General features: G+C 52.7%; 1 protein-coding gene across 4 annotated transcripts; it reads left to right on the top strand.

Moving 5' to 3' along the window:
• Nucleotides 1–742: 742 nt before the first annotated feature.
• Nucleotides 743–10,558, top strand: LOC117968515 (zinc finger protein 574-like). Of its 4 annotated transcripts, none has more exons than XM_059008890.1 (10): nt 743–922; nt 2,190–3,134; nt 3,597–3,829; nt 4,135–4,260; nt 4,761–5,731; nt 6,018–6,168; nt 6,453–7,061; nt 7,740–8,348; nt 8,841–9,278; nt 9,800–10,558. In XM_059008890.1, the coding sequence occupies exons 2-10, from the start codon at nt 2,744–2,746 to the stop codon at nt 9,974–9,976; spliced, it is 3,705 nt and encodes a 1,234-aa protein (XP_058864873.1). In that variant the 5' UTR covers nt 743–922; nt 2,190–2,743; the 3' UTR covers nt 9,977–10,558. The 4 variants fall into 4 exon arrangements, with proteins under 4 accessions (XP_058864873.1, XP_058864870.1, XP_058864871.1 ...); XM_059008887.1 differs by having other exon boundaries at nt 9,794–10,558; XM_059008888.1 differs by having other exon boundaries at nt 743–1,738; nt 9,794–10,558.
• Nucleotides 10,559–11,811: the final 1,253 nt, after the last annotated feature.

Raw genomic sequence — 11,811 nt, 5'->3', positions numbered from 1 at the left:
AAAAATTAAAAAAGAACATTTTTTTTTTTTTAATTAAAAACGGCAAAAAACAAAACAAAAAAATAATATTTTTTAAAAAGGGAAAAGGGGTCTGAGCGCATTGTGCGACACCCAAGCTCGGTGACTTAGTGGAAACCATAAGGCTACCGCTCCCCGATTTGTGATGCATGAAATATTGAAATACTGAACTTCCCCGGGCAACAGCGGGTACTTCAGCTATAGGAAATCATAAAATCAAACCAAATCAATTGTAGCAGGACGTTTCGAAACGACCGGCTAATTTTTATCTTTTATTTTATCAATTCTTCACATTTTTGTGAACCTACGTCACCTTTTTCTTTTTAATTGTGCATCTCTTGGTGCACAGCGGTTTCCTTTTGTAAAACGTGTCTATTGATATAATAAGATACTTGCTTATAGCATCCGCGAAGCTTTGAGATTTTAGAAGAGAAAGATATACAAATGATAAAAAGGTGGCGTGCAGGTAATCCGAACCGTATAGGACCCCAACCCCCTTCTTCAAAGTTACACAATTAACACCACAACTGTAACCCTACATAGAACTGCGTGTTATTATTATAGATATTAAGAACGCTATTCGTTAATTCAAGTAAATTAACAATAATAATACAGCATATATTTAGTTGCCGTGGCGACAGCCGACACAGTTCCTCGAGCGAAGGCTTAGTTAGTTAGTTAGTTAGTTAGTTAGTTAGTTAGTTAGTTAGTTAGTTATTATTGAGGCAATTCGTTTCCACAACGGCGACCGCAACCTCGGTGTCGCTCCCGGCTGACGTCACCCGCAAGTCCTCTATGCCTTGCACGGCGACCTGCTCTTGAGTGGCAGCCGGCCCTTCCAATGGGCTGTCCGGCGGGTCACGTGTTCTATCTGGCAGGGCGGCGTGGATTCTGCAGCAGATTGGTGAGTCTAATTTACTTTTCGGGGGGTTTGGAGCGGGATTTATCGCCGCGACGAGCGAAAACGGGGTCAAAACACGCGGAAAGCGGGGTTCATCGGCTGGGGGTGGGGGGGAGCCCTTCTAGAGCCCGGGAGCCGCCAGGGCGGCGTGCTGGAGGTCCCCCGGTTTGTTGAGTATAAACGAGCAGGAGGCTGAGAGCAGGGAGGATCGCCCGGGCCTGGCCGCGCTGCTGTAGACCTGAGTGGAAAACGAGAGAGCGCCGCCTCACGACCGCCTGGAGCCGGTGAGCGAGGCTGCCGGAGCGCCCGGTCTCTCACAGAGACAGACAGGGAGGGAGAGGAGCAGAAAACGAGAGAGCGCCGCCTCACGACCGCCTGGAGCCGGTGAGCGAGGCTGCCGGAGCGCCCGGTCTCTCACAGAGACAGGGAGGGAGGGAGAGGAGCAGAAAATAAGAGAGCGCCGCCTCACGACCGCCTGGAGCCGGTGAGCGAGGCTGCCGGAGCGCCCGGTCTCTCACAGAGACAGACAGGGAGGGAGAGGAGCAGAAAACGAGAGAGCGCCGCCTCACGACCGCCTGGAGCCGGTGAGCGAGGCTGCCGGAGCGCCCGGTCTCTCACAGAGACAGACAGGGAGGGAGAGGAGCAGAAAACGAGAGAGCGCCGCCTCACGACCGCCTGGAGCCGGTGAGCGAGGCTGCCGGAGCGCCCGGTCTCTCACAGAGACAGGGAGGGAGGGAGGGAGGGAGAGGAGCAGAAAATAACAGAGCGCCCGCCCAGCCTAGGAAACCATTATACACCCATAAATAACACCGCGGACCGGTATGTCCCCCCTTTCATTTCAGTCGACTCTATAGTTGTACCGTGTTAGGTTTCCTAGCTACGCATCTGTTTCATAACGCGTGTGTTTGTTTTCAAAGTTAGGGCAACTTCTCCAACTCCATAGAGTTCTCACAGACCTTTAAAAAAATGTACACACACACACACACACAGATCGCGGTTACATATTATTATTCATGTAGGTAACCGTCTTGCGTTGAGCAGTATTTAAAATAATCTCTATAATAAAGTAATCTATCTATGTCTATCTTATCTTATCTTCTCAAACTCCATAGAGTTCACACAAACCGTTTTAAAATAATAATAATAATAATAATAATAATAATAATAATAATCATCATCATCAATTATAAAAAAGGGAGGGTGATGTCATTCTAATTATTATTTTTTCTAATTGTCATCCACTAATTTTATTTTTGTTGTTTAATTGCAGGTTTTTTCTTTTTTTTTTTTTCATCTTCTGAACTTTTTCAAACAAGACAAAAAGTCGCTGCATTATTCCCCCCCCCCCCCCCCCCAGAAGACAAGAAGAGTTGGAATGAAACTGAAGCCGTGACTCTGAGCAGCAGGAGGATTGTCACCAGCATCGTGTATTCAGAAGATACAGGGCAGCCTTGAGATTGTGTTTGAGAAGGGGACGGACGGACAGACAGCGGGGCTTCATTCTCAAGAGCAGTCAAAGCCCTGACCCCAGCCCTGGACAGACAGACAGACAGGGGATAAGGGTGTCAGCAAAAAGCTAAATATACACACAGACAGACAGACAGACAGACAGTGACAGGCTTCTTCAAGTCTGTTGTTGCAGACGGACAGACGGAAACGCTGTTTATTTATACCAGCTCTCCGTTCGTGACAGACAGCCCCAGAAGCCAAACACGCAAGAGCTAACGGACAGTGAAAGAACAAAAAAACAGAAGGGCCGACAGACAGACAGACGGACAGCGAGCGCCGGTCCCTCTCGTCTCGCGGACGGACGGACGGGCCGAGATGATGTCGGAGTTCATGGTGGAGTGCCCCCGGTCCCCCTCCCCCTCCTCCTCCCCCCCCTCCTCGATGTACGTGCAGCACCAGTACATGTGCAGTGAGTGCGGGCAGCTGTTCAACGCGCTGGAAGAGGTGCTGGTTCACCAGCAGAGCCACTTCCCCTCGGCGGGGGCCCTCTACGAGGGGGAGGGAGGGGAGCTGGTGGAGCTGGAAGAGGAGGAGGGGGTTCCTGTCCGGGAGGGGGAGGAAGGGGAAGAGCAGATCCACATCGCGGGTCTGGCCGGGCTCCACGAGAACCACTACCAGTGCCTGGAGTGCGGGCAGCTGCTGGTGTCCCCCGACGAGCTGCTGCAGCATCAGGAGCTGCACATGAGAGGCGTGGCAGAGCAGCAGGGTGAGGAGGCAGGGGGCGCTTCGCTGCGTGCAGCTCGGGCATCACTGCCCTGCTTCATAAAGTCGAATGCAAACCTGCTTTATAATATTATTATTATTATTTATTTCTTAGCAGACGCCCTTATCCAGGGCGACTTAAAATTGTTACAAGATATCACATTATTTTTACATACAATTACCCATTTATACAGTTGGGTTTTTTTACTGGAGCAATCTAGGTAAAGTACCTTGCTCAAGGGTACAGCAGCAGTGTTCCCCCACCTGGGATTGAACCCACGACCCTCCGGTCAAGAGTCCAGAGCCCTAACCTCTGCTCCACACTGCTGCCCTATAATAATGATACCTTGTTAACATACTGAATTACACACTGCTGCTTTGTAGCCCAGCCCAAAAAAGAAATTGAAAAAACAGAGTGCGGTTTTGAACGTGAAAGTTTGGATGGAGTTTGTCCCGTGTGTTCCAGGTCCCGCTGGAGAGTTCATGGAGGAGGGAGAAGCGGAGCAGAGTCCTGGCGGGGCTGCCCTCGCAGCCGTGCCCCCCAGTACCCACCAGATTCATTACCAGTGTCTGGAGTGCCAGGCTCTGTTTGACTCGCCGGAGGTGTGGCTGGCTCACAGGCAGACTCACAGCAAGCCCCAGCCCCAGGGAAGCAGAGACGCTGCCCCCCTGTCCCAGACCTCCAACCCTGCAGGACCGGTCAGTGCGGTTCACTTCTATATCATTTGATATATACATGTGTTGTATTTCATTTCATCGTTAATTCTGATTGGGTGTATTTTCTCATTGGTCTGTGCTTTATGTTGCTTTTATGTAAAGCGCTCTGAGATGCCTTTATGGATGTGAAGCATGATTTATAATTTTTTTTTTTATTTCAAAGAGAAGAAATACATTCAAAGATGTTAGTTAGGAGTGGATTGTTCAGTAATAACCCTAGCGAGCTCTCTCTCTCTCTCTCTCTCTCACTCTCTCTCTCTCTCTCTCTCTCTCTCCCTCTCCTCCAGCAGACCCAGCATGCAGAGATTCTGGTTCAGACAGACGGTCCCGCAGGCCCGTTTCTGAATCTGCAGAACCTGGTTCTGAGTGAGCACCACTACGAGAGGGAAGGGGAGATTCTAACCCTGGCTCAGGTCGGTCTGTCTGTCTGTCTGTCTGTCTCTGTGACTCTGTGTCTGTCTGTCTCTGTGTGTGTCTCTGTGACTCTGTGTCTCTGTGTGTGTCTCTGTCTGTCTCTGTGTGTGACTCTGTGACTGTCTGTCTGACTCTGTGTGTGTCTCTGTGACTCTGTGTGTCTCTGTGACTCTGTGTCTGTCTGTCTCTGTGTGTGACTCTGTGACTCTGTCTGTCTGTGTGTGTTTCTGTGACTCTGTGTCTGTCTCTGTGCGTCTCTCTCTGTGTGAATGTCTCTGTGAATGAAAATTCAACAGCGGTGTACAAAACTGAGGAACAAGCAACTCCGAGAGTGCTTAAGAGACCCCCAGTGACATCGCTGAGGCGTTTCATAGAAGTTTTGTTGAGTCAACAGATGGATTTTTCTCCTTTTTTAAAAAAAGAAATAAAAACAACATTGGCGTTTGTTTTAAAGACAGTAGTAAACTCTTTGAAATCCCGCCTCTCTGTTTCTGCGCAGGTCCTGGCGTCCCGGCAGCTGCAGAGTTCCTCTCGAGGCCTGGCTGGCATCGCAGGAACCGCGACCCTGCAGCTGCAGATCTGCTCGGCGCAGGCCATCGCCGCGGCGACGGCGCAGCACAGCAGCAAAAACCCGGCCTCCCTGACCCAGCCTCAGCCCTTCTTCCTGACTCGCACGCAGCCCGGGGCGGGGGGAGAAGGGGGGAACCTCCTGATAGCCTGCTCGGGGGGGACGGAGCACTCCTACCAGAGACTGCCGGCCGCCGCCGCAGCGCCCCCTGCTGCCTCGGAGGAGGAACAGCAGCAGCATCGAAGCGAGGTGGAGCCGGAGCCGATGGAAATGCATCCGTACGAGTGTTCGGAGTGCGGTCTCCTGTTCCAGACGCCGGAGGAATTCCTGGAACACCAGGGGGCGCATTTCATGGAAGCGGACAAAGAGAGCGGGGAGACGGTGATCCCGCAGGAGGTGAACGGAAGAGGAGGAGGAGGAGGAGGAGAGGAAGAGGGAGGCGAAAAGGAGGACCAAACGTCGAAGGCGGAAAACGGCGACGCGTCGGGAAAGATGAAGAACTTCGTCATCGTTTACGAGGGAGGCGGTCAGAACAGCGCCCCCCTCCTCAAGCTCTCCCCGCTGCTCCCTCATCCCTCCCCCTCCCCCTCCTCCCGGCGCTGCGGAGAGTGCCGGCTGCTGTTCTGCACGGCGGAGGAGCTGGGGCGTCACCGGCGGCTGCACCACGCCCCTGAGGAGTTCCGCTGCCCGGAGTGCGGCCGGCTCTTCACCTCAGCCAACCGGCTCTCCGCGCACAGCAAGGTGCACCAGGACGGCACGCACCAGTGCCCAGAGTGCAGCAAGGTGTTCAAGAAGCCCGGCTCCCTGCAGCAGCACGCCCGCCTGCACAGCGGAGAGGCGCTGCACCTCTGCCTGGACTGCGGGCTGGGCTTCGCAACCGAGATGACGCTGGTGGTGCACAGGTGGGAGGGAGGGGGGCAGTGCGGGTGTCTCTGGTGTGTGTGTGTGTTTCAGAGAGAGTGGGTCTCTGTTTCTGTATGTAGGAGGGTTAGTAGGTCAGTGTGTGTGTGTGTTGGTGTTGTGTGTTTGAGTGTGTCTCTGGTTGTGTGTGTTTCAGTGTGTGTGTTATGTGTGTGTTTCAGCGTCAGGGTGTGTTACAGTCGGCGTAGGGGTGTTATTAAGCCCATACTGGAAGCTGTCCCAGTTTAACCAGTTTAACCCCCCCCCCCTCCTCTGTCCCTCCCCTAGGAAGACCCATGCGGCTGAGCCCCTCCACCGCTGCCAGTTCTGTGCCAAAACCTTCACCAACATGACCAAGTACCTGTACCACCGGCGCACCCACACGGGCAAGAGCGGGGTCCCGTCGAGCCCCGGCAATGCCACGGCAACCGTCCACGCGGTAAAGGGGCTGTGTTTTGTTTGAGAAATGTACAGGCGTCTCTCTCTCTCTCTGTCTCTCTGTCTCTCTGTCTCTCTGTCTCTCTCTCTGTCTCTGTCTCTCTGTCTCTCTGTCTCTCTGTCTCTCTGTCTCTCTCTCTCTCTCTCTCTCTCTCTGTCTCTCTCTCTCTCTCTCTCTCCGTTTGTTAAAATTCCCGTCTGCCGTTTATCCAGGTTTGTGTGCGATCGATTTATTTATCTATTTATTTATAACTCGCCTGTTCCTTCCTTCCTCTTTACCTGTAGAACTCCCCGTTGCTGCTGACGACAGTGACGATGAAAATGACATCACAGCCCCCGCTGGCGGTGACATCATCACCGGCAACCAACCTGCGCCAAGGAGAGGCGGAGCTTCAAGAACACGGAGAGCAGGAGAGAGGCTCTGCCCAGCAGCAGCAGCAGGGAGAGGGGAATGGAATAGGTGGCGCCCCCTATGCCGCGGGAGGCGGTACTGCAGCACCAACGAACTGCAACGCAGAACAGCAGCAGGGATCAGAAAACGGAAACAACGAGGGTCTCGATATTGATCAGGATGAGCGAATTGGGGGCAATAAGTCTTCTGCGACTATAGAGATTACCTGTAATAGTAATAACAGCAATAATACACCTGCTGCTCCTGCTGCTGCTGGTGATAATTTCAACAGCAATCCTGCCAGCCTGCCAGACCCGACTCCCTCCCCGACGGCTTCGCTGGCTCAGGCACCGGGGGGCGCTGCGGAGGCAGGGGGCTTCCCCTGCCCGCTGTGCCCCAAGTCCTTCCCGGCGCAGATCCGGCTGGTGCGACACAAGCGGACGGTGCACACGCTGGAGCGCAGGTTCAAGTGCAGCGTGTGCGGGAAAGGCTTCAAGAAACAGGTGTGTGTGTGTGTGTGCGTGTGTCTGTGTGTGTGTGTGTGTCTGTGTGTGTGTCAGTGTGTGTGTGTGTGTGTGTGTGTCAGTGTGTGTGTGTGTGTGTGTGTCAGTGTGTGTGTGTGTCTGTGTGTGTGTGTCTGTGTGTGTGTGTGTGTCAGTGTGTGTGTGAAGGAAGCTGATGACCAGCCAGGGCTTGAGAAGACGTTCCGAGCTGCGATTGGCTCCGGCAGCGTCCTCAAGTCTAATACAAAATTTTTTTATAAAATTGGAATTCAAAAATAAAAACGTACAGTTTTGATAGTATAATTAGAAAAGATATAAAAAGCTTTTTTTTTTCTTTTTTTCTTTTATATAAAAGGTAAAAAAATAAAAATATGAAAGCTTAGGTTAAAAAAACATATTTTATATATTATTATTTATTTCTTAGCAAGTTACAAGATATCACATTATTTATACATACAATTACCCATTTATACAGTTGGGTTTTTACTGGAGCAATCTAGGTAAAGTACCTTGCTCAAGGGTACAGCAGCAGTGTCCCCCCACCTGGGATTGAACCCACAACCCTCCGGTCAAGAGTCCAGAGCCCTAACCACTACTCCACACTGCTGCCCCATATATATAATATATATAAAATAAGTTTTGAATCCAGATTTAAGCGTGGCTCTTTGGTTCTTGCAGGTTCACGTGCGGAACCACCTGCGCACTCACACTGGCGAGCGCCCCTTCCAGTGCAGCGAGTGCGGCAAGACCTTCTCCTCCCTCGCCAACCTGACCCGGCATGGCCTGACCCACACGGGCCAGCGCCCGTACAAGTGCGAGGAGTGCGGGCGAGCCTTCACCCAGTCCTCGAACCTGCAGCAGCACCGGCTCCTCCACTCCTCCAGCCCGCCGTTCCAGTGCCAGGACTGCGATGCCGCCTTCACCCGCCCCTCCAAGCTGGCGGCGCATCGCTCCGTCCACACCGGGGTGCTGCCCTACCAGTGCCCCGACTGCCACAGCTCCTTCCTGCGCAGGAAGATGCTGGAGCTCCACAGGCTGAGCCACGAGGGCAGGGAGCCCAGCCGCTGTCAGAGCTGCGGGGCCGCCTTCGTGGAACCCCAGAAGTTAGCGGAGCACCGCTGTGGGGGTGCTGCCGGGTCCCAGGGTGGTCTCGCCAAGCAGAGGTTCGAGTGCCTGACCTGCGGGAAGAGGCTCAACTCCCCGGCTAACCTGCGGCTTCACGAGCTGGCCCACACCGGGGTGAGACCCTTCAAGTGCTCCCAGTGCCCAAAGGGATTCACCAACAAGGTAGGAAGGGGGGCCGAGAGCGGGGCAGAGTCACGCAGACCAGCATTCGGACTCTAGAGCCTTCATCAGTGTGATTGAAACTGAACCGAGTCACGCAGACCAGCGTTTGGGCTCTAGTGCCTTCATCAGTGTGATTGAAACTAAACTGAGTCACGCAGATCAGCGTTTCTTCCAGTTCCACCTCCACATGTACAGTACGTCGCATCGCTTGCACTGTTACACACTGCAGTAAACATAAATCTCATTGGCCGTTCGGTTCAGCCATCTAACCAGCCCGTCCAGACAGCAACTCTGCAGCAGCAGCAGCAGCAGTTGTTGATGATTCATAGCTCACCCCCATAGTCTCTGTAAGTCACTTCAGATAAAAGTGTCTGCTGAATGACTCATTAATAATAATAATAATAATAATAATAATAATAATAACAATAATAATAACTAACAAACTCTTTCGTTCTTGTGTCCCCCTCTCCTCCTCCCCTCCTCCCCTTCCAGGCCAGCTTGAACCTCCACGAGCGACGGCACTGGGGTCTGAGCCCCCACAAGTGCGCGGAGTGCGGCAAGTCGTTCGTGTCGGCGTCGGGGCTGTCCTTGCACCAGCGCATCCACACGGGGGAGCGGCCCTACCCGTGCCCGGAGTGCGGGAAGCGTTTCCGGCAGGCGACCCACCTGCGGGAGCACCGGCGCACCCACTCCGGGGAGCGGCCCTTCGGCTGCGAGATCTGCCCCAAGCGCTTCGTGCAGTCCATGCACCTGGCGGAGCACCGGCGCACGCACACCGGGGAGCGGCCGCACCGCTGCCCCCACCCCGCCTGCGGGAAGGCCTTCAAGACCTTCTCGAACCTGCGCAGCCACCGCAAGACCCACGCCAAGCAGCAGGGAGAGGGGCAGGGGCAGATACAGATACAGGTGCAGCAGCAGCAGCAGCAGCAGGTGAGCGTTGAGATAGACTGAGTGTGTGTGTGTTTGATAGCAGTATCAGATTCTGTTTGTGTGTGTGTAGTTCTGTACGATGCACTGTGTGTGTGTGTGTGTGTGTGTGTGTGTAGCAATATCAGATTCAGTGTGTGTCTAGCAATGTCAGATTCTGCGTGTGTGTGTGTCTAGCAATATCAGATTCTGCGTGTGTGTGTGTGTCTAGCAATATCAGATTCTGCGTGTGTGTGTGTGTCTAGCAATATCAGATTCTGCGTGTGTGTGTGTCTAGCAGTATCATATATTTTGTGTGTGTGTGTGTATGCTATAGCAGTGTTAGGTACTGCTTGTCTGTGTGTATTTGTCTAGTAACGTGAGACACTGTTTGTGTTTCGATAATTCCTGTGTGTGTTTCTATAGCTGTATGAGATACTGTGTGTGTGTGTTTTTGTGTTCATTAATCTGATGATGATGGTGGTGGTGATCAGCGTTGTTCCCGTGCTCGTGATTAACCCCTTGCTCCCCGGCTGCAGCTGCAGGCCCCCACCATCATGTGCACGGAGTTTGGAGACGCGATCGCTATCATCGAGACCTCGGACTCCACCCTCCCCATCGTGGAGACCATCGAGATCTACCAGGCAGCCCTGGAGAACGGGCTGCAGCTGGAGAACATCACCCTGGAGAACATGCAGGAGGACAGCCTGCAGCTGATGTGAGACCCAGAGAGACAGGGACACAGCCAGAGAGACAGGGACACAGCCAGAGAGACAGGGACTGCGACACACTGAGAGTCACAGACAGGGACTGAGACAGTCACACACACAAACAGACAGACAGACAGACGCTCAGCAACTGAGCCACAGATGCAGACAGACATGCAGACACGCTCAAACAAACCGACACAGTCAGTCAAACTGATGAACTCAGACACTGAGACCCACTCAGACACAGACAGACACACTCACCCCGAGACGCAAACAAACAGGTGGGCAAACTTACCTGCTCAGCAACTCTGACACACAAACAGATTGGGCTTCAGAGAGATGAAGTCTCGCAGTTAGAGCGTAGGATCCTGTAAATACTCAGACAGACAGACAGTAGGTCCAGGACGAGGGCTGACTGCACGGAGACAGGCAGAGCTGGTGTAAGATGTTCTCTTCTGATCTGTAAATGCTTGGTGATTTTTGTACAGGCTTTTTTTTTTGTTGTTGTTGCTTCATTTATCCTCTCCTGTAATTGCTGTACCCCCCCCCGTGTTAATAAACCAATAAACTGATTTGAAGCTGTTTGGAAATAAACTCTTGTTTCTTATCTGTATTTACCAGCATTGCAAGATTTCACCACTAGAGGGCAGCATTGTTCAGTGTCGATACATTTTCTTAACCTCCCATTTAACCTGCTCTGTGCTGGTGGAGCAGAGAACGCTGAAAGAAGGCTCTTATACTCCCTGAACAGCCTCCCTTTGCTCTGTGCTGGTGGAGCAGAAAACGCTGAAAGAAGGCTCTTATACTCTCTGAACAGCCTCCCTCTGCTCTGTGCTGGTGGAGCAGAGAACGCTGAAAGAAGGCTCTTATACTCCCTGAACAGCCTCCCTTTGCTCTGTGCTGGTGGAGCAGAAAACGCTGAAAGAAGGCTCTTATACTCTCTGAACAGCCTCCCTCTGCTCTGTGCTGGTGGAGCAGAAAACGCTGAAAGAAGGCTCTTATACTCTCTGAACAGCCTCCCTCTGCTCTGTGCTGGTGGAGCAGAAAACGCTGAAAGGTGGCTCTTATACTCTGAACAGCCTCCCTTTGCTCTGTGCTGGTGGAGCAGAAAACGCTGAAAGAAGGCTCTTATACTCTCTGAACAGCCTCCCTCTGCTCTGTGCTGGTGAAGCAGAGAAAGGATGTCTCATTCACACATTTGTTGGAGATGCAGTTTTATTTAAACATCAAAACCAGCCCTGCCAGTGTTGTCACGCTGTCACTAGTAATCCACTCCAGCTCTTCTTCTCAAACCCCCCCCCCCCCCCTCCCCCCGCGCTCTCCCTGTCAGTAACGCTAACGTGACTTGACAGGTCTGGTCAGGGGAACGTGTGCCCCTCTTCAGGTCAGACCAGCCTCTCAACTAAAATCAATTCCCATTCACATGACACAATTCTCCCATTTCTACATCCTTGCAAACTACATTCTAGTCGCACTGTCGGGTCTGAGTAGCTCAGTGGTTAGGGTGCTGGGCTGCAGTGTGGAAGGCAGTGGGTTTGAGTAGCTCAGTGGTTAGAGCACAGGGCTGCAGTGTGGAGGGCGGTGGGTTTGAGTAGCTCAGTGTTTAGGGTGCAGGGCTGCAGTGTGGAAGGCAGTAGGTTTGAGTAGCTCAGTGGTTAGGGTGCAGGGCTGCAGTGTGGATGGCAGTGTCTCAGTTCAGTTTGTGTGTCTGCCTCTCCCTTTGCAGTGTTCCATTCTCTCTCGCCTCTGATTGGCTGATCCCCAGAGCAGCTTGGACCTGTCTTTCTGCACCATCGCCGAGGTAACAGTGATGCCGGGAGACAGGAAATAGAACCTCGGGCGGGTCA

Source organism: Acipenser ruthenus, chromosome 38 (genome assembly GCF_902713425.1).
Source record: "Acipenser ruthenus chromosome 38, fAciRut3.2 maternal haplotype, whole genome shotgun sequence".
Lineage (NCBI taxonomy): Eukaryota > Metazoa > Chordata > Actinopteri > Acipenseriformes > Acipenseridae > Acipenser > Acipenser ruthenus.
This window is presented reverse-complemented; position numbering and strand designations above follow the sequence as displayed.

Excerpts from the sequence above, each read along its gene's own strand:
- LOC117968515 (XM_059008887.1), top strand. The coding sequence starts at position 2,744 with ATGATGTCGGAGTTCATGGTGGAGTGCCCCCGGTCCCCCTCCCCCTCC. Across the intron at positions 3,135-3,596 it reads AGGCGTGGCAGAGCAGCAGG|GTCCCGCTGGAGAGTTCATG; the intron begins GTGAGGAGGCAG and ends CGTGTGTTCCAG. Across the intron at positions 3,830-4,134 it reads CCTCCAACCCTGCAGGACCG|CAGACCCAGCATGCAGAGAT; the intron begins GTCAGTGCGGTT and ends CCTCTCCTCCAG.